The 22,804-nt window shown below is 43.0% G+C and overlaps 1 protein-coding gene across 5 annotated transcripts in view; it reads right to left on the minus strand.

Moving 5' to 3' along the window:
• Window positions 1-22,804, minus strand: part of ZNF536 (zinc finger protein 536) — a 366,566-nt gene that overhangs the window by 104,201 nt on the left and 239,561 nt on the right. For 4 of the 5 annotated variants that reach the window (XM_014942470.1, XM_014942472.1, XM_014942471.1 and 1 more), the window contains exon 8: window positions 18,487-20,067. In XM_014942470.1, the coding sequence (XP_014797956.1) occupies window positions 18,487-20,067 (1,581 nt within the window). Of the gene's footprint in view, window positions 1-11,857; window positions 16,227-18,486; window positions 20,068-22,804 lie in introns of those variants that run through there. The other variant, XM_014942474.1, reaches the window with a different exon arrangement.

The following is a 22,804-nucleotide window of genomic DNA, read 5'->3' on the forward strand; positions in this document are numbered from 1 at the left end:
GCCAGGGCTGGGGCTACCTGCTCTGAAGGACCCTCATTCTCAGCTTTGAAGGAACGCCGTCGTCAACGTGCCTCCAAGGAACGGTGGAGAAAGAACAGGACGGCCAAGTTGCAACAGCCAAAAGCATGGGTCAGCAGAAGTGATGGTGTTATATGAGAGGCTGGGAGTATTTTCTATCTTTCAAACAGATTTACTGGGATATAAACGGGTGAGTGGAGGGGGGGGGGCAGCAGACGGCGGGGTAAAGAGCACCGTGCTCTCCCTCCCCCCTTACACAGCACACCCTCCCAGGCTTGGCTTGGAGGAACGGACACGTCCTCCTGTCCTGCTGGGGCTGCCCGTGCCCAGCCTGACCTGAGGTTTCCAGCACCGGGCTTTCCTGGAAGGACCCCACGGGATCATACTGGAATGGCTGCTGCATCCCAAACAAGGCTGCTATCCCCGCCCATAGAGCATGGAGAAGATGCTAGTCAACTGGGCTTTCCTGGAAGGACCATACAGGAATGGCCGCTGCATCCCAAACAAGGCTGCTATCCCCACCCATAGAGCATGGAGAAGATGCTAGTCAACCGTCTTCATGTCATTCCCTGCATCTAAAGCTTTACTTCTGTGGCTAAACTGTGAACCAGAGAGGAGAAGTGGTGGCAGAGGTGTGGGAGAGCCCAAGCAATGCTGGCTGCAGGCTGCTCCGAGCCCAAAGCCACGGCACCCCAAGAAGCACCAGCCACCACCCCACCCTGAGGACCACCACCATGGCAGCTCCAGGCATCAGTGCCTCCAGCCGTGTCAGCCTTCCCAAGGCCACCTACTTCTGATCAGCACCTGAGCCTGCAGGGAGGGTTTCCTGCACCAGCCTTCCACCTCCCACAAGAGCAACCACAGCCTTGGCCTCAGGCTGCTGAAATGAAACCACTCCAGCTCCAGCACAATTGCCTTCTCCTGGATATTCCAGTGCCCTCTGCCACGGGAAGCACATGAGAGAAACACCACTCAGGCACGTTCAGGACCGTTCACTTTAAACAATAAAAAGAAGACTGAGAGAACAAAGGTGCTGTAGCTTACACTGAGTCATACATCACCCCTCCAAAGCCATGAGCGAGTAGGTCCTTCCCCCAGCCCCACGAGCCCATGCTATGACAGAGGGATGCTCTGTTGCAGCTGCAGAACGACGCTGCCCACCTAAAAAAGCAAGTTCCTGGTAGAAGCAGGAACATTTGACAGAGCGGTGGCTGAAGACACAGCAGTTGCCAACAAGAAAGACAGACCAAATGTTTCTGACAGCAGAGGGTTTGAGAGGAAACCACAGAGATTCAGGGCTGTGTGGCAAGATCACTACCCACTACCAAGCTCAAAAAAGGGCTGCACGATGCTCCTGTCCCTCCAGCCACCCCCAGCTTCAGAAAGGAGAAGGTTTCAGCAAGGTCTTACTGTGGCTCCACGGTGCTTCTTGCTCTCCTGCAAAGAGGGTGCTGGGGCAGGTGGAATGAAGTGAGAGATGAGAGCAGCAGTTCCCCGTGCTGGGTTAACGATGCACGGCTGCTCTGCTGGTGCTTCGTTAGCCCCTCACCCCTCGCTCCGGCAACGGGGCGGGCAGCCTGGCCCTAACACACTTTCACAGGGGATATTTTCCTGCTTTCTGGCTTATTCCTAGGGGAAGATACACAGATATTTAATTTTCCATGTATTTCATCTGAGCTGGGATTCTGCGCCCAAGGAGGGCAGGGGGTACTGAAGCCTGGTGGGATGCTCTGAAAGGGAAGAGGAGGGAAGCAATCTAAAATACATATTCCCTCATATAAGGATGTAAAATAGACCTTTGATGGCTCTATGGGTCAGTTCCTGATGGTGTTTATTCCATTGGCAGTGGTCTCTATGACTATCCCAGCTGCAATATTAATGTCTGTTTCTTTAAGAAAAAACATAGAATTTGCAGTAAAATATAGAGGATATGCCATAGTACTTTTGATTATTAAGCTAAATAGCCATGTAAAATGAATATAGCATATTGGCACTCATTCCTGCCGTACTGAGGCTCCTTTGTGAAATTAGTTAATTAGTTCTCCCCCCCCACACCCCAAACTTCTCTTGAATAAATTTGTGGTTAGCACAAGTATGAAGAATTTTGCTTTCCTTGGCTAATTTTTTCCCTCTTCCCCCCCTTTTCAAAGCAAACTTCACCCATCTATCGGGATAGCACCGTTCACTTTGGATAAAGATGACTGGCTAAAGAAGTAACATTAGCAAAAATACATTCTGTGTAGCAAAAAAGCTGCCCATACTTTCTCTGAAAGTAACTGTCCATGATGGCATAAGGTGAATAAACAGATTCTGCAGACTGTTATAAGCTCGTTAATTCTTTAACAAGTTAGCCACAAAAAAAGTGTTAATTAACTAGTAAAAGTGTTTAGGGGGCTCTTTGAGAAAAAAATCATAAGTGCTAGAAAAGTGTATACTTAGCGATATGTAAAAAATACAGGTTTTTAACTCAATTTCTGAGACTTTTACAACAAAGTGCAGAGAAAGACAGATGAAATTATGTTCTGACTACATACACTGAATAAGCCCAATGGGAACCTCTGTATATAGTTATCAGTGGCACTGAAATCTGCTTAGGAAAGCAACAAGTCTTTTGTTCTGTTGACAACAGTTATTACAATTAATTCATTTTGTGATTGGTATTTGCACTGAGTGACAAGGTGTTATTTTACCTCAGTAAAAGTTAAAATGGTAATACCTACATGCGAAATAACACTGAGTTTGCTATCACTCACTCAATAAAAGAAAAGCCTTTCTTCAGAAATGCCTGCTCAGCCACCACTCCTGCAAACCTGAACTATTAGCATCAGCTTTCTCCCCCTCCTCTTTCCCCAGAATTTTTTTTTTTTTTTCCCACTTCTAAAAGTTTCTTTGGGGGGAAAAAAAGGTAAAAAAAAAAAAAAAAAGAAAAAAGAGTTGTCTACTTTCTGCTAAAAAGACAGAACAAAACATAAGTGAACACAGCAAAAAGCTTCCTAGCGCTCAGCTGCAACGTGGGTGGAGATCCCTGTGGTAGATAGAGGCTCCCTGCCCAGGGGTGGCATTGCTGAGGGCAGGACACAGTGTCCTCTGGGCTGAGTCCCACCAGCTGGACCACAGCAGGGGACAGCATCCCCTTTCTCGGGGTAGGAGAGAGGGAAGCCCTGCCATGAGCACAGTGCTGGGATGCTCTCCGTGCCACAGGAGCGATACAGAGCATCCTTCAGCCCTGAGGGATGCTCTGCCCAGCCCCAGCAGGGACACAGGAGGCACCAAGCCCTGAGCAGTCCCGGGAGGGGAGAGGAGGGTCTCCTGCCACCCAAGGCAGGATGATGCTGGTGCTGCATGAGCCATGGAGCTCAAAACAACAGCTACCATCTCCAGGGCAACTTCAGGTGCTGCTGAGACCTCGCACTCCTCAGGGACAGACCCGTGCAGGGGCTGAGACACCCTCAAAGCTGTGGAGCTGCAGCAGAGAAGATGGGACCCACCACAACTACTCACTTCAGACCCAGCGTAGCCACAGCTGGATCTGGCCCTTCTCTACAAAACATCTGTACACACCTGGGATGGAGGGGGACCCTCAGCTGGCCGGTGGACCCTCAGCTGCCCATTTTTAGCACAAGAAAGACAGAACAAGGAGCCAGGAGCATCAGATGATATAAATTTTACCTTTTGCAGCAGGACCCGGCAAACCAGGGGAAGTTTGCAGCGCAAGCAAATGGCAAATAACCCATTAGCTATGGATAGTTCAGCACGTCCCTACTTTTAAGTTAGACTCGCTAAACCATTGACTTAACAGAGAATCATTATAAATCCCCATTTTGAATTTTTTTATTAGCAGTATTTATCACCTTCTCAAAATCAATCCTATATTTTTAAATTAAAACAAATGACTACTTGTACTGCAATCAATATTCGTACATTTCCCTTTTTTAAAAGGAGAAAAAATGGAATACAAAGAAATGTCCTTCTTTGGCTGCATCAATCCAATTTCAATATAATTCAATATTTAATAAATATAATCCTCTGTGTCTGTGCAGGGAAACATCATAAAAAATGCAAAAGGTTTCCTGGTCTCCAATAACTTGCATGAAACAAAGTGTTTCCTTATTCCTTCCATAAATACTGCATTCTTACGCTACTGTTTTTTTCTTCCTGCGTATTAGAAGGAGTTTGCTCTGATTATGTATAAGAAAGGAGGTTTACATATTTCATGATTATAAATCCAAAATGCTACCTACCATCTCCAAAAAATTTGCCATCTTTGTCTCTTTGTGCTTCTTTGGCTTGTTGTTTTTGAAAGGGCAAAAAAAGAAAAACCTTATATAATACCTAATTTGTACATCTGTGGTTTCCCTCTGACTTGTGTAGGCACCATATGTTTTTAATTATCATAATAGCCTTAAAGAACCTGTTCAGTGGGAAACACATATGATCCTTTTATTACTGGTTTGTAATTTAAAGAGTTTTAACAGAAAAGGTCTGGCTATAAGGGACCGAGAGGCACAAAGGTCTAAAAACCCTGTTATTGACCTCTGAAAGCAGGAGTTCAGATCCCACCCACCGAGGTGGGACCCGGCTCTCCCGCCTCTGACAGAGGTAATCGGTCGCATGTGAAACGGCTCTTCGGGACCTTAAAAGACATAATCTCCAATCTCAAATGACTCGACGTTTCAGTCAGCGGCTGACACAATGAAACTGGGGTCTATAAACATTATCGCGCACCCGATCTGCACTTTCTTCTCCCTGGCAAAAGCCTGGGGAGGGATGATGCTGTAGGAGAAGCCCTGTGAACGCCAGAAGCTCAGAATTTCAGCAATTCTCATTAGTTGTTGCCCTTTCAAATTCCTGGTTTTGTCCTTTATGCAAATGTGAGACTGGTGAGCACGCCAGTCTCCCAGCCACGGGAAACAGTCAGATATTCGGAGGTAGGAATTAAATTTAACAAGTTCAATTCACTCCTGATTCTGGACATCTAAACACATAATCAGTCTGATAATGTTATTAATTATCATTCAAGCGACAACCTTTGACACTGGCATGCTCCCACAACCTCCCTACTCCAATAACTCAAACAGAAAATCGTTGGCATGAAAACCCACAGTCTTATGAACAGAAATTGCAAATAAGCAGGCACTGAACATACAACTGGGAGTGAGCAAAATCCCCCTTTTCAGAGAGAAAGCAGAGGCTCACACAATAGCTCAGTCACTTGACCCAAAATGAAATTCTGCGCAACTTCGTCCCAAAACAGATAATTTACACCCCAAACAAAGAGCTGTGGGGAGAAGAGGGTGGGGAAGGGAGCCCAGCTAAAATTACACTAAGGCTGGAAGTCGTTACGGCTCCATCTCGGGAGATGGATGGTGTCCTCATTAGAACGAAGCTTTATTTAGACAGACGGACAGAATCCTTATTAGAACATTAGGCTGAAAAGTTTAAATGTCAGGAAATACAAAATTAAGATTTTGCAAATAAATGCTGACTTGGAGGAAAAAACTTAGAGCTCCCTGTACAGATCCCACTGGAGACACTAAAGAAAAAATGAAATCACTCAGGAATTGCAATCTCCCATGCCAGTCTAACCTTTCAAGGGGATTCTTGGAAAACTCCATTTCACAAAAAACCAGAGGAGATCCCTTTTCTTGGGCAAAGTGGTTTCCACTCGTGATCGGATGCTTTCAGCTCCATCCCTGGCAGCGCACTGAGCCCAGAGGGAAGGGATAACTCAGGAGTCACCCATTTCTGGGGGGAGCCCCCCCAGAGGAGGACATGCTGATGTTGGAAACCCATTTCCAGCTGCACGGATCCCACTCCTGGAATGAGTGTGTGAGCAGTGTCTCACGCAGGGACCCTCAACAGGGAGAGGGATGTGGTGCCCCGAAGACCATGAATGAGCCATTCCCTGCCCTTCCCTGCCTCTCTCCCCCTCCCCAGGCCCTCTGCTTTCTCCAGGGAAACTCAGGTATTTTGCAGTGATGGAAAGACAGCTTAATTATCTTGCATACAAAAAAAGACGGTCATTGTTTTCCATTTTACCTGAAAGCTAATGGATCTTGGGATACCAGACGTGGATGCTCAAAATCCCCTCTGGAGCCTTTCTGGTGATTTGTCGTCTCTCGGTTGCCTTTGGTGAGCACCGGTCTCTGCCGAGGCAATACGTGAGCTATTGCACACTAAAAGCAGATTTTTGAGAGAGGAAGTGCGTGCACACACACGTACACCCACACCCACCCAGACACCCTCCACCCCCCTGTCCTGCACCTTGCTTGCAGGTCCTGCTCCAAAGCACAGCGACCTGAGGAGGAACTTCTCATCTCCCGGGCTTCGGTGGTTGGGGTGGAAAAGGCCAGGCAGGTTTTGCTCCTGAGCGAGCCACAGCACTGCAGAGCTCTGCATAGCACGGTCCTTGTCCTCTCACTCCAGGCCCATGGGAAAGACCCATGGGTGGTGCTGTCCCCCATGCTTTGCTGAGACAGACCCAGGCAGCCGGTGGGACCGACATGCTGACATCTCCACTGGCCTCACCAGAGCTCCCTGTTCTTCCTGGATGCAGCAATTTTCAGGTCACCCCCCTGCATGTCCCCTCTGCCAGGGTCTAGCCCTTCACACTGAACTTTATACCTGGGCCAGAAGGGGATGCTTATGGAAACAGAGTTTCTGCTGGGATTTAACAATTTTTTTAAAAATCTTGCATTTGATCTAAATAAATAAAGTTTTTTATCTTTGGGTTTTGGGTGGGTTTTTGTTGTGTCGGTGGTATTTTTTTTTTCCCCAGTATGCATCCAGTGAAAATCTAGCCTTCCTTTCCCACAGCTTCACCCACAAAATCATCAGGATGAGGTTTTCTGATGAAGCAGAAGCGCGCAGTGTTTAACCTGCCGCATGGGGAGGGTGGTGGGGAACACCACGCGTTGCAGTCGCACAGCCAGAGGACAATCCGTGATTCCCTGATCCCTCAGCAGGAAAGCCCTGCTCTGCAGGGATGTGTGTGTGTACCTCTCACACCACCCTCTGAGCAACTGACTCTGCCAGCCACCAGCAAAGGAGGGAGCACCAACACACCCCACCAGAACATATCTATCTCCTCGCCTTCAGAACAAGACAGATGGCTCCATCCATCTGTTGAATTCATGTCCACCACCACCACGTCAAGTCAGCCCAGGGGGCCCTTCATGCTATAGGTCTCAAGCAAAAGTGCTTCCACCTTGTCCTCTTCTTCTCCCAGACATGTACGAACAACAATTCTACCTTAAGAGAAAATCCCAGTTCTGGGTCCGAGAAATCTCTTTCTTTTTCTATTTAAGGATCCTCCTTTCACGGTAAGGATCCTCCAAATTTCCAAAAAGTGGATAACAACAATACCACTGTGATCCCATCTGTACACAGCAATGGCACTGTAATGCATAGAGCATAAAACACCAAATTCCCACAGACAGCATCTGTCTTACTACAAACAATGGACCATTATCTTGTAAATAATTCTGATTAAGCTGCAGCATTTTCCCCAAACAAACAGTAGGGGAGCAGAGGGTGAGGATTTTTCTAGTGGGAGTGCTGGTTTTCCCCTTCCCCAGCACTGACACTCAGTTTTTTATTCAACTGATTGGCCCCCTCCCCTCCTGGCTCTGTCCCCCATGGCTTGGTTTTCATCTTCTGACCTTATCCAGCTGTCAATCATTTTGGCAACTAAAGAGGGAGCCGTCATGTTAATGGGATTCCCACCTCTATCCTTTGGGAAAGCTTTTCTGGCTTGGTGTTTTGTGTTTTTTTTTTTTTCCTTTTTCACCCCAACGTACAGTCAATACACCCATAAACCCTCCCATAATGTACAGTCAATACACCCATAAACCCTCCCATTATTAAACAGCTCTTGTGTTCGGGGAGGGAGAAATCAGCCGCACCGCTGGGTGCGTGTTGGTGCCGGTCAGAGTTTGGGGGTGTCCGGTTGTGCCGGTGATGCATTTTGGGGCACTTGGCATCGGGGTGAATATACCACAGGAGTAGATTTTGTGGGGCAAAAACTGTCACCCTCTACCCTCTTCCAACCCTGAGCAGGGGGAGCTGCCCAAGGTGGGGAGTGGGGCTGGGGTCTCACCAGGGGGGTACCTGCACCCGCAGGAGCAGCAGGCTGGGCTCCTCACACTCCCAAGGACAGGCTAAACCAGCAACAGGCTTGCCAGGAAGATTTGAAAGGATTTAAAAGAAAACCAAGTGCACAGATCGGGATGGAGATGCCAAAGGGACAAGTGAAACCAGACACAATGAGGGCTAATGTGGTCCTTTCTCCCAAGGTCCACAAACTGATCCATGTGGCAGCTGTGAACTGAGGGGAGCCCCTGAGTAATCCTAAATTTTGTCTTTAACCTGTTCATTTTGGTGCACAAACCTTTTCTTACATGTCTCTCTTGATAAATGTCACATCTCTACATGGCTGAAGTGTTGGTTTTCCTTCCCTGTGTCCTATTAACTTGCCTTGTTACACATGCAAGTTGTTCAAGATCAAGCACACTTCCTGGCTTGAATAAAAAATAAATAAGTAAAGCAACAAGGACTAATCTAGGGTGGTAATGCTGAAAAGCAGGCAATAAAAATTTTAACTTACAAGTAGTGAATGGAAGTCACTGCTTTTCAATTAAAAAACCACACAACAGCCAGTTCAGCCACCGGACCAGCAAGCGTGAGCAGGAACACCAGGACCTGCCAACACTGGGCATCACACCAACACTGAAAAGGAGGGGACAAACGGTGGCAGACAGTGTGGTGGGTTCTCAGTCCTAACAAGGTCCTGCTCATGCAGACACAGGACAGGAGGACCTGCAAGGTGCAGGAGGGCTAGGGACCAAGCAACCCACCAGACACCTTGCTGACCATCACCTGCCTCGTGCCCTGGTGCTGCAACTCGGCTGGGGCTGGCGTCCTGCGGCGACAGTCAAAAACCAGCAGCTCAACCCAGCTGGAACTCCAAAGAGCACTGAGGCCAAAATCCATGGGTTTGGTGGAACAACATTATGGCCAAACTATGGCAAAGCCAGTGCAGGTGCAAAGAGCTCCTGAGGGGCTGCTCACCGACCTTGCCTGGGCACTGACGGGATGCACACACCCAACATGTATTCTCCATGTGTGTTTATCTCCATCAATAAATTTGTACAGCTTACTGTAGTTGTATCGGAGAAGGAAGCATTTATAGACTGGACTTATATAACGTTCTCCATCTTCAAAGTGCTTTACAAACATTAATTAATTCATTTATCCTCACAGCACTCCTACCAGGGAGATAAGTGCTATTATTTTCCATTTCCAAAGCGGAAAACTTATTTTTCCCCATGGCCAGCAAGTGAATCACAGGTAGACCTGCAGGAGGAGCAGGGGCCACCAGCTTCCGAACGTGAGCCCCCCTCCCCAATCTTCTTTAAAAGCCTTGTGTTCTGCCAGAGTCATGGCATATATTGGGATATGCCTTGGGTTTTTCCTTCAGTAAGAGATAATTAAGGAACAATTCCCTCTCTGATGCCCAGCATGGCATGCTATTTTCTACCCCACTGTTGCTCTGCGAGCCGAACAATGGCTGTTCTATGCAGGGAAGGGCTCTACAGACGCCCGGGATCAGAGGAGATCGGCTTAAAGAAACTTGCCGGCCGGCGCCTCGCTCCCCACACAACAGGGAGGGCTGGGCACCAAACGCCTGGCATGGGGACAGCCCTGGGGACACCTGCTTATAAATGGCAATGCCTGAGAGCTGGAGCCACTGGCACCCAGCACACCTACCTAGACACTCCACGCCGTTGGAAAAGGGCTGTGGTCTCTGGTATTTGGCCTCAATCCTAAGCGTGCTCCTTCTCCACTCGAGCGGGAGGGATGCTCCTGGTTCACCTCTGCGGTGCCGCTGGGGATAGAGCTCCTTCCTGCCTGCTCCCTGCCAGCAAGCGTGTGGCCACTTCAAGTGGCAGTCACAGTGACCGGGAGCTTGGCGGGCTCGCTTTCAAGGCATTGCAAAAAAAAAATAAAATTGGGACCAGCTCTTCTAAGGAAGCGTTCAAATCAATATTGGGTGTGAAAACCTGGGAGAATAAAATCCTAATTTGATAATTTCTGAGAAAGACACATTGCACCTGTTATAATCCTGGTTAGTGAAGACCTTACCCACCCTGTTGGTTTTTTTTCCCCACTAGTTCATGTTTTGACAATAATAAAAATGCACAACCCCCCCCCCCCACCCCCCTCACTACCTTTCTTTTTTGTGCTCGAGACACAAGGCATTGCAAAAAAAAAATAAAATTGGGACCAGCTCTTCTAAGGAAGCGTTCAAATCAATATTGGGTGTGAAAACCTGGGAGAATAAAATCCTAATTTGATAATTTCTGAGAAAGACACATTGCACCTGTTATAATCCTGGTTAGTGAAGACCTTACCCACCCTGTTGGTTTTTTTTCCCCACTAGTTCATGTTTTGACAATAATAAAAATGCACACCCCCCCCCCCCGACCTTCTAGGTAATTTTCTAGCTTGGAAAAGATACTTCCATTAGCAAAATAAACTGCCAAGTTACGTCATGGCACATTGCAGGAGACACGACTGCGTCCTACTGGGGAAAGGCCCGTACCTAGATGTTGCTTCGGAACAACCAGAACAATTGTTTAGTGAGGAATGTTTTTTGTCTATGACTCATCAACCCTTGAAAACAGGATTTCTTATATAATACAAGTGCTGACACAGCCTTCACTTGAGTGGTGTGACTGCAGCTGTATAATTACAACTTTAGATTTGATGTTATGGACCTTAGGTTACGCCATTCAGACAAATGCTCCATTGTATTACAGAGATATTTTTTCCTTAGTCATATTGCCCACAGGACAATAAGGACTATATTCACAGCTCACTGCATAGAAGTTTAGGCATGTATCAGCCAGCGGTATTACACAAGATGAGATTATACCCTATGGGGGTTAAGTGGATTCATAATTGCCACTTTTTCTTGTCTTTTTTTTTTTCCTTTGCTCCTAGTTGATACTTTTTTGGAAGTGCTCTCCAAATAAAAGGAAGAACAATCTCACACTGAGTCTGGATAAATGTTACAGTTGTCTCACAAATGCTGTATTATTTCTAGCCCTTCCAAAATAATATAATTGTCCTACTGCTGAACTACAGATTTTTCTCAGTATGACACAGAACGCTAAAATGTCAGGTCCTGACTCATGGTGTTTTGGTGGAATAAATAAAAAGTACCAATATGCTATTCAAAACTGGCAGCATTAACGAAGATGTGACATTGTGAGCCCTAGTCATGTTTTCCTTTAGCTCCCATACTCAGGGGTGCACTGGCCACCTCCTATGGGTCCCATCCTGGAAATACTTACCGCAGACCTGAGCGATTGATTCTACTGGCACTGATGGAACTGGTTGCAGGACTGGACCTAAACATGTACCTCACCCTGGCCAAGCACCCAGCACTAATACTTACACACTGAATCCATCCCACATTACTCGTTTGGAACCCGGTGCCCCCTCCCCCAAAAAAAAAAATTCTGCAGGATTTTAATAGTGACAGAGAAGTCCCCCATTCCCAAGATATTTTCTGTGACACAGGAAAGAAGTCTAATGCCCCCCATTATATACCTGCCTAAGCACACGTGGCATCGTTCTAACAACCACTCCTTCCTGAGAAGACTGCATTTTTAATAAATATCCTTTACAAGGCCAACAAGCAGCTTTGCAGAGTTTGCCTCTCAAAGCATCAAACAACTGTGGATTGCATGAGTGGTCTTCGGTCTACCAAAAGGTACAACCGTTTCTCAGAGAGTTTTCTTGAATGAATTAACAAAATGACTCAAAACTGCACTAATGGTTAACAGCTTTTTTTTTATTAGCAACACTGAGATAAGTTATTGAAGCATTTTAGTATTGTTTTACATTCCATTCAGAAGTGACCTAACTTGTAACTCCATATACATTTAAAGATATAGTTTGACACTTATTCAGAAAGCAACAATTATTAAAACTTACATACCTTCATTACCAGGAAACCTTAATATATTTTCTAATTACTTCCAACAATACTCTATTCCAAAGCACATGATAACCCACTAGAAGTTTACACATTTCACTTCAATCACAGGTTTTAAATTGTGGTTGTCAGAGTGCTGTTCATTGAATTTTACTGTCTTTCTTGGTTAATATTGGAAAACCTGGCACAATATATTAAGCTAGAAATATTGCTTAAAGAATATGAAAAAAGATAACTACAGTATTTTTTCCTGCTAAAGCATTACAAAATACAGGACCATTAAAAACTCAAATAGAAATGACAATAAATAACCTTAAAAATGTTAAGAGAATTTTCACTCATACTAAAGTCCATTCCCTAAGCTTGCCAAACACATAAATAACAGAACATATTCAGGACCTCTATTTTTGTACTATTATGATGGTTTGTTATATACTGTGGATGTATTGTGTATACATATATTAATGCTTACACTTAAGTTATATATTTTTTTTTCTTTGCTGAAACAATTAATAAGCCTCAGGTAATTATTTACCCCTGGTACTACAGGCATCTAGAGAGGTGGGAGCAAACCTCAGAAATTCCAGATATGCAATACTCTGCATAACAAGATCATCTTCGCATAAAGATATCCAAGTTCCTTAGATTACAAAGATGAATTTGGTTATTTATTTCTGAAAGCCTGTAACATAAAATTATAATTGCTGTCAAATTAATTGTTTAAAATTGGCCGCATAATAGGTATTAATCGTACACTTAGTTTTGTCTTACAAGGATGTCTAAATTGTTCGTGTTCATGAGTAGTTGTAGGAAATACTATACTTCAGACACAAGAATATATATTCCTCAACCAAAACACAAACCAGAGCATTGTCTCACTTTGGAAAGACCTGGAAACATCCCTGTGCCTCTGCCTAATCCTAAATTACAATTTAAATTTGACCTGGATATGAGAAAAACAATAAGAATATATTGTTTGGGAGATGAAACTTAGAGTAAAATCATACGGCTCTAAGCTTACATCATTATTTTGTCTCCGCAAAGAAAAGAAAAGCCTTTCTGTGCTAGGGATTTGCCTTGGTGCGGCTGGCCACTGATGTCTGAAATCAAGGCACATACCAAGGCCTCCTTTTGCAAACACAATCCCCCTTTCAGATCTGGTGCTAGGAGGGACTGAACGCCTCCAGTTTCACTGGGAATAGGAGGTACTCAGCACTTCGCTCTATTGGATGTTTTAGGGGTTAATTTCCAGAAACAGAAATGGAATGGGAATGTTACGCTGCCACGTGAAAAATGGTAAGAAATAAAAATTTTCAATAGTAAACAAAATGGTGATACCGGACCTATCACCTGACCGATGTATGATACAACAAAATACAGTCAAATTAAATCACATGAATATAGCAATGAAATTTAAAATCAACTAAACACAGGACCTGATTCTGCAATCCTTAGTCATGTAAGCAGTCCCACTCATCGAGAACGAGGGATGCAAGACTGGGTCCTTAGCTTCTGCTTAGGAAGTCAATGTTGATTCAGACAGTATCTTTTCTAGCCAAAAATATGCAGCAAAAGGAAAGTAACATAAACAAGGCTAAATGTCAACAGTGTTTGCAGACTTACAGACACCATCCATTTGTTTGTACTGAAATGACTAGCGAACCATTTGGCAAATACAATGCTATTCACAGACCGGCCCTTTTATCCAGCAACACAAACTTCTCTGGATCACTGGCATTCCCAGTTAATTAGACAAAGGAAGCAAGCCATATGAGTTGGGTTTGATGCTGCCATGCAAATGGCACTGCAGCATCCCAAAGTGGGGCTGAAACCCCAGCGTGGGGCCGAGGTGCTGATCTCCCCGTCCGCAGCACAGCTCACACGCTAAAGGCAGGCTCTGGACCTCTTAACTCAAACTAGAGAAACCTCTTCAAAAGCACCGTAACGGGGTAAAGAAAAGTCTGCAGTAAAACTTCCGTATCATTTCATTCCTCCTTGAAGGAAAAGAATATTCTGGTTATCTTTTCAACTGCAGACCAGGACCAAGAGTTGAGTTAGTTAAGGGCATGACAAGATCCTTTAAATGGGCAGGAGTACTACGGTTTGCTGCAATAGGATGACCTTCCATTGCCTCGCAGCTGCCCTAGAGCTTGCTTATAGACCAGGCCTTTTGCTTCTGTTTAATAGGGATTTTCTGATTTAAAAGAGCTGCAATAAGGATTCAAGTGAAGCCACCACAAACAATTAAAAATCTTTTTCTGTATTTTCTATGTTGGTGGTAGTTCTGAAGGGGTTAGTATTATAATCTTTTTGGTTTTGACACCTGTGGCAATAAGCAATTTACAACAACTAAATTCACTATTTAAACATTGGGGTAGAGCACTATAATTATGTGACAATAAAGCTGTAATAATCTGCCACAATCGATCTTCCCCTTGCCCAGCCCTCTTGTCTGTGCTGCAGTTCCACATTTGGAAGGTATTTCAGAAAGTTACAATGCTGAACATTTTAATAATTCTGTGCAACGCTGAGCGCTTTCTGCTCCAAAGGAAACTGGAAGTGCTCAGCCCTTTGCAGGATGAGAACTCCAACGCTGCTACCCAACCTCAGAAGAGCCCTGCCCTGTCTGCACACAGAGGAAGAAGTGATAATGGGGTGGAGCCTACGCAGGAGAAAAACAGCACTAATTGCAGAGGAAAGCAAGCATGAATGGAAGCAAATTAGATTTATAGAGCCAACATGGAACTAACACTTTCGGACATCATTAAGTGTGGGTTCAATAGTACTAACCCATTAAGCAACCAGCTAACGCCCAGGACTATCTCTGGCCAACACTTCTGCAGCCCAGCAGCTCTTCCTTGAAAGCCTAAGGACTTCCCAAGCAGAAAATGCAAGCAGGGAAATTTTACTGTCTTAGACACAAAGCAGAAAAATTTAAAGGGGAGGAGAGAGAGAAAGGAAAGGGTCTTGCAATAAACAGATGCTGTGTAAATCACGTGTAAATTATTGACTTGGTACAGAAGGTAGAACATTATTGCGATACAACTACTTGTATATGGGAAGATAAGCAGAGAAAGAGAAGAGCATAAATGGAAAGGAAACCAGATCTTGCAAAGCTGAAATACAAAGTAGGTCTAGAACTTTCAAGCGTAACTTCTCAAACAAGCAAGGGCTGTGAAAGCAGAGGACATGGAAGCTCAGGACAGCTACCAAACCATGGAGCCATTGCCCTGGGCTTCCCCTCCACGCTGGGCTACTGGCTGCCAAGCAGCAAGGAAAGGCATGTCTTCTTCTCAGAAACTGCGTGCTAGAAAAGATTAACCAGATCGGCTCCAAGGTATAGTCACTTGAGCCTCCAAAACCAAGTACAGGTCAGGAGTGACTCTGAATTCCTCAATGGTATTTTTTTTCTTTCTTTCTGTTCTTTCCTGTTCTGCTATATATGTAAAGGAGAAATATTACAAAAAATTGTGATTTTTCTCAGCAGCATTTTGACATGGAAATTTCTGTATTATGCAGTAATTATGGTTCTTTCCTAATTGTGTCTTTCATCCTTACAGCCTGAAGCATGACAGGAGCATAAATGAATTATGTGTACATCATCGATCTCTCTCATTCTACATACAGGGAAACTGAGGACTGCTCTCCCATCTGTGGTGACTTTCCAGAACAATAATGTGAGTTGGTGGCATTCTCCTCTAGAAATTAAACCATTTTCGTGCCAAGATTTGTGCTTAAAGACTGACCCATTATCTTAAGGTAAAATCTGCCAACTAAAAATGATCCACATGGATCACTGAAAATCCCAGCTTGTTTTTATGCAGCCAGAAATTTAACTCAATTAGTGTGGCCAATCAAAGATGCAATCTCAGCTGACTGAGGCTGAGATATTTTATTTCATTTCCCCTGTATTCTGACTGCGGAAAGAGCACCGCGCCTTGCTGTCTTGATTGTGCAAGGACTGTATCGAGTGTATCAGTGTTCTCTCTTGAGATGTCAACAACCCACATACCGCTGGCTGTAAAAAGATAGGCAAATGCACAGAGTCTCCCAAAATACAACAGAACACAAGAATCACGCCCTGGAATCGGGTGCTGGAGATGGGTCTCATGTTTTCTGATCTCTCAGACAGTAGGAGAAACAAAGGGAACCATGACTAAGGAAGGAAGGCTAATACATGAACAGGGTGCTCCTGAAGGCTAATCTGCAAGCACAGAAACATCAGGTGAGATTCCCCACACTGGCATGCCCAGATGGAGTGTGATTTCACAGTAAAAAATGTCACTGAGAAAATGAAAACTCCCCAAAAACGCTACTTTCAAGTGGGCGGTGTCCAAGCCAACCAAATAAAAAAAGAACTCCTGACATGGGGCTTGTTCATACTCATCATACTTTTGCTGTGAGATATTGAGAAAAATGAAAGAATATATTTAAATAGTCAACCTTAATACTTATATACTGCAAACACTCAACAGAATGTCGGTAAAGAATTTTTAAAAGCTATTTTTGGAGGGGGGAGAAAGGAGGACTCGCACTGCATTTTCCATTAAAAAATGGCTTAAAAAGTAGAACAGACAAGCTTCTGTTGTATTTTTTTTTCCTTCATACTTCAACTCAAATCCATTATCACTGGGCAGAGCTTGTGAAAGGGATATGGTCTTTAAAATCATATAAACTCAAGCCATTATAAAATGTCTCTTGAATTGATTGGAAGATGAAACAAAAAACTAATGGAAGTAATATGACCTCATTTCAATAATAATCTTAAAGGGGTTTTTTTTGTTGTTTTAAAAATCTTATGTCTGGCAAGAAGTATAAAGACATTTTACACAAACCAAGAAATCTTATTTTTCCATTTTTTTTACTTGTTTGTTTAGAGAGTCATTTCTCTGCTGCTTTTTTTTTTAAACTGATTGATTGTACTCCACAAATAGAAAAAAAAATCCAAGGAGGATTTTATCAGTTGCAAATTAAATCAACTATCAACTATTTTCAAAATAACAGTAATGTAACTGCTGATTTTGAAGAATCTGGAAATATTTCCAACTATCTGAATCGGTTCTTAGTGCATTGAGACACAGAAGTTTACAAGTAAGGCCATGCAGATACTTGGGCTCATGATTCAGTTTAAGTAATTGCAACATGGTGAAGCCAAAATGCTCTAAGATACATACAAGTGAGACAAACTTTGTGAGGAGAAATCAGACTTTTTTATCAGACCAACTAATAAACGTGGAAAAGCGGAGAGGGGCCTGAAGAAGGGGTTATGGCTTTACGCACATCCTAGTAAAGTCAAACAAAGCTCCCACTAACCTTAAATTAACCAGGGTAACCACTCTTAAGTGTTTGCAGATTTAGGCTTTCATTTTAAATTGTCAGGCTTTATAACTGTTCATCACATTTTCTTTTCTTTTTTTAACTTGAATACATTTTATAAAGCATGTTCAGCTCTGACAATGAGTTTTCTGATTAGTTTGAAGGTTAAGTGAAACGAGCATTACTGAAGTTTCTGTGCCCTTTGCTGTATCTGCTTTTTAAAGTGATACAGTTTTTCAAAGGATTGACGCTCTAAAATCTCTTTCAAACAAGAACTATACTGACAAAATAGGAGATAAATTGAAAAAAATCCTCATTCTCATTTGTTCCAAATAGATTTAACTTTCATTTTTGTCAAATATGATGTGTGTGATACGAGGAAGTAAAACTGCAGTTCTGTAAATCAGAGATTAATAAGGGCAAAAGATGGTTTTGTTTGTTTGGTGTGTTGTTGTTGTTGCTGTTTTTTTTAATTACCTGGAGGCATATTCTTAATTAGGCAAATCACAATTTGTACCACCGCTAGTTAGAATTGTGAAAATGGTCAAGGGTGACTACTGTATGGGTGCCATTGAAACAAACACAAAAATAATAAAAAAAAGGCAAGGGGAAAGAAAAGAAATAAAAAGAAGGCTCTTCACCACAGCTAGACACATTCCATGCACTTGGCCTTTGATGTCATTATTATTGTGGTAATTGAATACACCCTAATTTAAAGAAAGGGGAAAAAAAAAAAGATAAAGAAAGCAAGGTTTGCTTGGCAAAGCATCCAGTGTTTTTCTTGGGTTCTTACTTATATCAAAATACTGAAAAGTTTGCAAGTTACCATGTGAATTTTTTTAAAACTTTTTCCTCCTTCGAGTATGCTAAAGCAGTATCCCCTTCAGATGCCACTAGCACAGATAGTCTATATTGCTGCTACTCTAGTTTAAAAAGCAAGTTCTTTCTAAAATCCTGTGTAAGTATATGCATGCAGCACTGCTGATTTCAATGGAGTAGACCACATATACGACTAGAATTTGGCCCACAGGGTTTAACATTTAAAAAAATGTATTACTAACAAACATGACTAAGTATATTTAAAGAGCAGCTTCATGATTCTGCACAAGTGTTTTCTGAAATGGTCTAAAAGAAGGTCTAAAACTTACCACACAAGTCAGGTCTCTTGATACATCCACTAGTTGCTGTGCTACTTGCAAGTCCATTAAAGGCTGCTAAGCCATCAGAGCTGTAAGCTCTTAGGACTGACAACATGTTCATCTGCTTCTCCAGGACCTGTGGACCCTGAACTTGTTCGGGTTTCATCACTCCTTGTGCAGTTTCATGGGAGGATAGAAGATTCTGACCGTGCCACTGCTTTTCTGATGCTTGTGGCAGTGGTGATACAAGCCCTTGTGTTGGTTGTGAGGTGACTGCACTTTGTATATTGTCGCCTCCTTCACTGCTTTCTTTATTTAGGGCAGACAACTGCTTATTCATAATATCTGGTTCTGTGTCAATGTCCTCATCTTCAATGTTTTCTTCCTTGGAAGATTCCATGTCCTCAGATGAAGCTATGTCAGACAGGTCATCAGTAGCACTTTTATTTACAGAGTCAGAGAGCAGAATATTTGGGTCATCTTCGGATTGTGTTTTTATTTCGGATTCATTACTGGTGCAAGAATTTTGTGTCCCCGGGCCAATAACACCAGGATAAACACCAAACTGCTTATAGAAGTCTGTTGTAAAATTACAAAAAGTGGATTCCATGTGGCTGGGCCAGGCAGTGCTCTTTGCCTCTCCCAGGGTCTCTTTATTTTGTCCTTGGGTCATTTTCTCAGAAGTTGAGTCCAGCTGGCTCAACATGTTTGAAACTACCGCCTCCTTGCTGGACTGCACAGAAGAGGGGAGCAAGCTCACTTTATTAACCGAGGCTGAGGCTTCTCTAGATTGCTCTTTGTTGTTCCCTATGATGCTGTCTTTACGTTTAGCCTTGCCCAAGTGATTGGCCTGGAGGTGCAGAGCCATTAGTTCCATCGATGAAGTGGTAAAGGAACAAAATAGGCAGCCGTGCCAAGCGATATTGTCTTGCACAGTAACAGATGAACCTGGGAGGGAGGCTGCATCTGGCCTTACGGATAAGTCGAGAGGTTCGTATTGTGACTTTTCTGTTTTTCGCTGTGAGGACTTGCTATTTATCTTTTCCTCACCACCGTCTGAGCCTAGAGCTTTTGCTGAAAGTGGATCTGAGAGCGCTTTGTCCTTCATTTCTTTTTCTTTCTTCAAAGAACTTAGGACAAAGCTGTCCATGAAAGCTTGCAAAGACCCTTGAAAGTTCACGCCGTTCCCAACCATGTTCTGGTAAGCACGGCCAAGTTCAGAGAAGTGTGTTCCTTTGGAAGATATGTCTGAACCCTTCATATTTTCTGAAGATACTTCAGATGACATGCCAGCTGCTTGTCCTTGCTGATCTCCAGAAGACAGCATTCCTGACGTCCACTGCTGTGAGACCATGCCACTTCGGAAATCGATACCAGGAAGCCCCTTGAAGGCTCCTCTCAATATATCTGGTCTAATAAACACAGAATTTTTACTTGGTGTCTCATCTTTGTGTTCTTGGCTTGCAGATTGGCCAGAGAGTGGTCCTGCTCCATTCTGCCGCTCCCGATGGTGCCGTTCCAGGTGGTATTTGAGGGATGCAGACTGAGTACCAGCATAATCACAATGAGGACACTTGTAAGGCTTTTCACCTATAGGTATGGATAAAGAGACAAATACAGAGAAAGAGAGTTGACTGTACTTTGGTGTATGGATGAGTGAAAAAAAAAAAAAAAATCGACATTAGCTGCTTGCAAACAAGAAGGTCTTAGAGCTAATAATTCATTTTTAAAGAAGAAATGCCTTTAATTGAAGACTAATTCATAAACCGAATATTTCTAAAATGGGTTTCCAGAATGTGGGGCTATTCAGGAATGACATGGTATCTACACACAATTAGCCATCTTTTTCTTAATCTAACATGTAGAAAACTGTTGTAGAATTAAAAGCTATGATTATGAAAATGAAGCATAACAATTTCAACCACAGTAATCATTAAAAGTACAAGTTTAAAAAAAGAGAGACAAAGAATGTAACAAATGGATGGTTGCAATATTTTGTGTATACAATTGCTCTAAAATTTGTTTAAATTATACACATGGAAACCATTTTTAAACCTAAAAATTTTATGGCACTGTTACGCAAGACTGAAATGAATGATTTAAGTCTTGCTCTGCAGTAAATCATGGATATAATTAGCAAATGGCATACTGCACAAGTAATTTATCATTATTTGGAGGGCACCATTCCAGAAGGATTCAAAGATCTGCAGACCTACTGCATTGTTTCTAAATAAAGAACTATAAATACAGATTCTATAAAATATTAATATCATTACACTACATTATGATTGCAGCGTGTAAGAACATATAGTTAAAATAAAAAGTAGTCAATAAAATAAAAAAGAAATCGAGTAATAAAAAAGTACAAAATATATTTAGTTTCTCTATTTGAAATTAGCATTATCTACTGTTTTTTGCAGTCCTTTAAATTTGTACTAATGGCATTTCTAATGCTCAAGTAGTAAAACGTGTAATTTACCTACCTTAAGCACCTTTCTAGGATTAGCTTGAATAGAGTTTTAAAACATATAAGATGATTTTCATGAATTAAATATATATTTTAATCCCACACTAAACTTTTATTGTTCTTTCAATACTTTAAAAGAGGTAGAAGATATTACATGTATAATAAATACATAGAAGCGTTACAACGTATCCAAAAAGAATGTACATCTAAGCAAATGAACATCTAAATTTTTGCAGAGCACTTGTTAGCAATGCAGAGTCCCCTTTAAAGGAAGAAGCAGGGAAACCCTCACTAAAAGTGTCAGGAATCTGAAAGACCTGTGAGCTGTCAATATTGGCGATTATTTCTAGGAGGGAGTTCAACAAGAAGAAGAAGAAACTGTTTTCTCTACGTAGCTTTTTTTCCTAAGTGATCCAAAAGACAAAGGCGAGCCTTCTCCAAATGGCATAATGGAAATATTTGTTTTGAAAACTTGCTCCACAGTGAAAATGCTCTATAATACTTTGCAGTTCACCAAACCAGCTGGAAAGTTACCCGTTTTCAAATAACCTCTAAATCTGCTTAAAACAAAACTGAAGGGCTTTCAAACTTTTGTTACTTAAGCTACAGCCTTTCAGCTCAAAGGCTGGTAAATACTTGGGACGCTGCTCTTCTCACTGATTGCAGGAATCTACTAATGAGATGCACCAGCAGAACACTCAAATGACCAGAGCACTCACTGACCATGAACAGTAGCTGGATACCTGCTGCAATTCAGAGGGGGCTGAGGTAAATTACATGCAGTGGAAATTCTAAATTGTAATCCTAAAGCTAAACGGTGAGACATGAGAGCCTTACACCAACCCCATTAATCGACCTTTTTAGAGGAGAAAAATGCAGCACCTCAAACAAGAGGTGTTCAGCAGAGGAGGAGGAGGTAGTAATTAGCACGGTTCATGCTTTAGGCCTGGGTCCACAGAGCTTAACAGAAGAAATCAGGTTTAAACATTTCAGCGCAACTTCTGAGTCTTCCACAATCACCTAATTAAGTTCTGGCGCTCCACCAACAAGAAGTAGGGGCTGCGTTTCAGTGGGAGTTGTGCAAAAGCAAACAGCTCTACTGACGTGCAAGAATCGCCCAACGGAGACGGATCACGTCTGTCTGGGCTTCCCTGGGCTCAGGTGAGAGCCTTGAGCACCCACACACCCATCGCAGGAGTTTGAAGGTAGGGACAAGGGGACAGGGGACACCTTCTGGCTATTTTGCTTGAATTTCTGCAGGGCTGTTTGGGAGGGGGCAAACTCAGAACGTGGGCAAGTATTAATGCTGGTTTTGCAGCACGAACATACTGAGATATTTTTGAGCCTTTTTCTATTACACTGATGTTTGTCCCACCAGTTCCTATCAATAGTCTTAAGTGACCACTGACACAGCTTACGTATTCCGTGTTGCCTAAGAACTGGTGAGAAACAGGTACCAGACTTTATAAGGTTAAATGCTCTCCCCTTTTGCATTTTCCCTCCTCTTAATTGAAAAGCTCTTCCTCAGCATCCCCTATGCCTTCACGGAAATCTTTAACACAATTATATTGAGCACTTCCTTTTATTCTAATGATAGTTCGGTGTGTGTTTGCATCGCACATCAAGTGACACCACTAAAGAGGGTGTCCCAGCGTTGCAGGCGCTATGTCAGCCGTCGGGTAACTGCTTCTGCAGGGAGGAGGAGAAGTTTGCAATACAGGCTGCACTCGCGTTGCTAAAAACACGCAGGAGCTGTTCAAAGCAATAAATACATGGAAAAATTGGGTGTGAGCGAGTTAAAATATGCTAACTAGTTGAAATACTAGTAATATTTTGTACTTCTAAAGTATCTTCAGTCTA

Source organism: Calidris pugnax, unplaced genomic scaffold (genome assembly GCF_001431845.1).
Source record: "Calidris pugnax isolate Ruff unplaced genomic scaffold, ASM143184v1 scaffold28, whole genome shotgun sequence".
NCBI classification, from domain to species: Eukaryota; Metazoa; Chordata; class Aves; order Charadriiformes; family Scolopacidae; genus Calidris; species Calidris pugnax.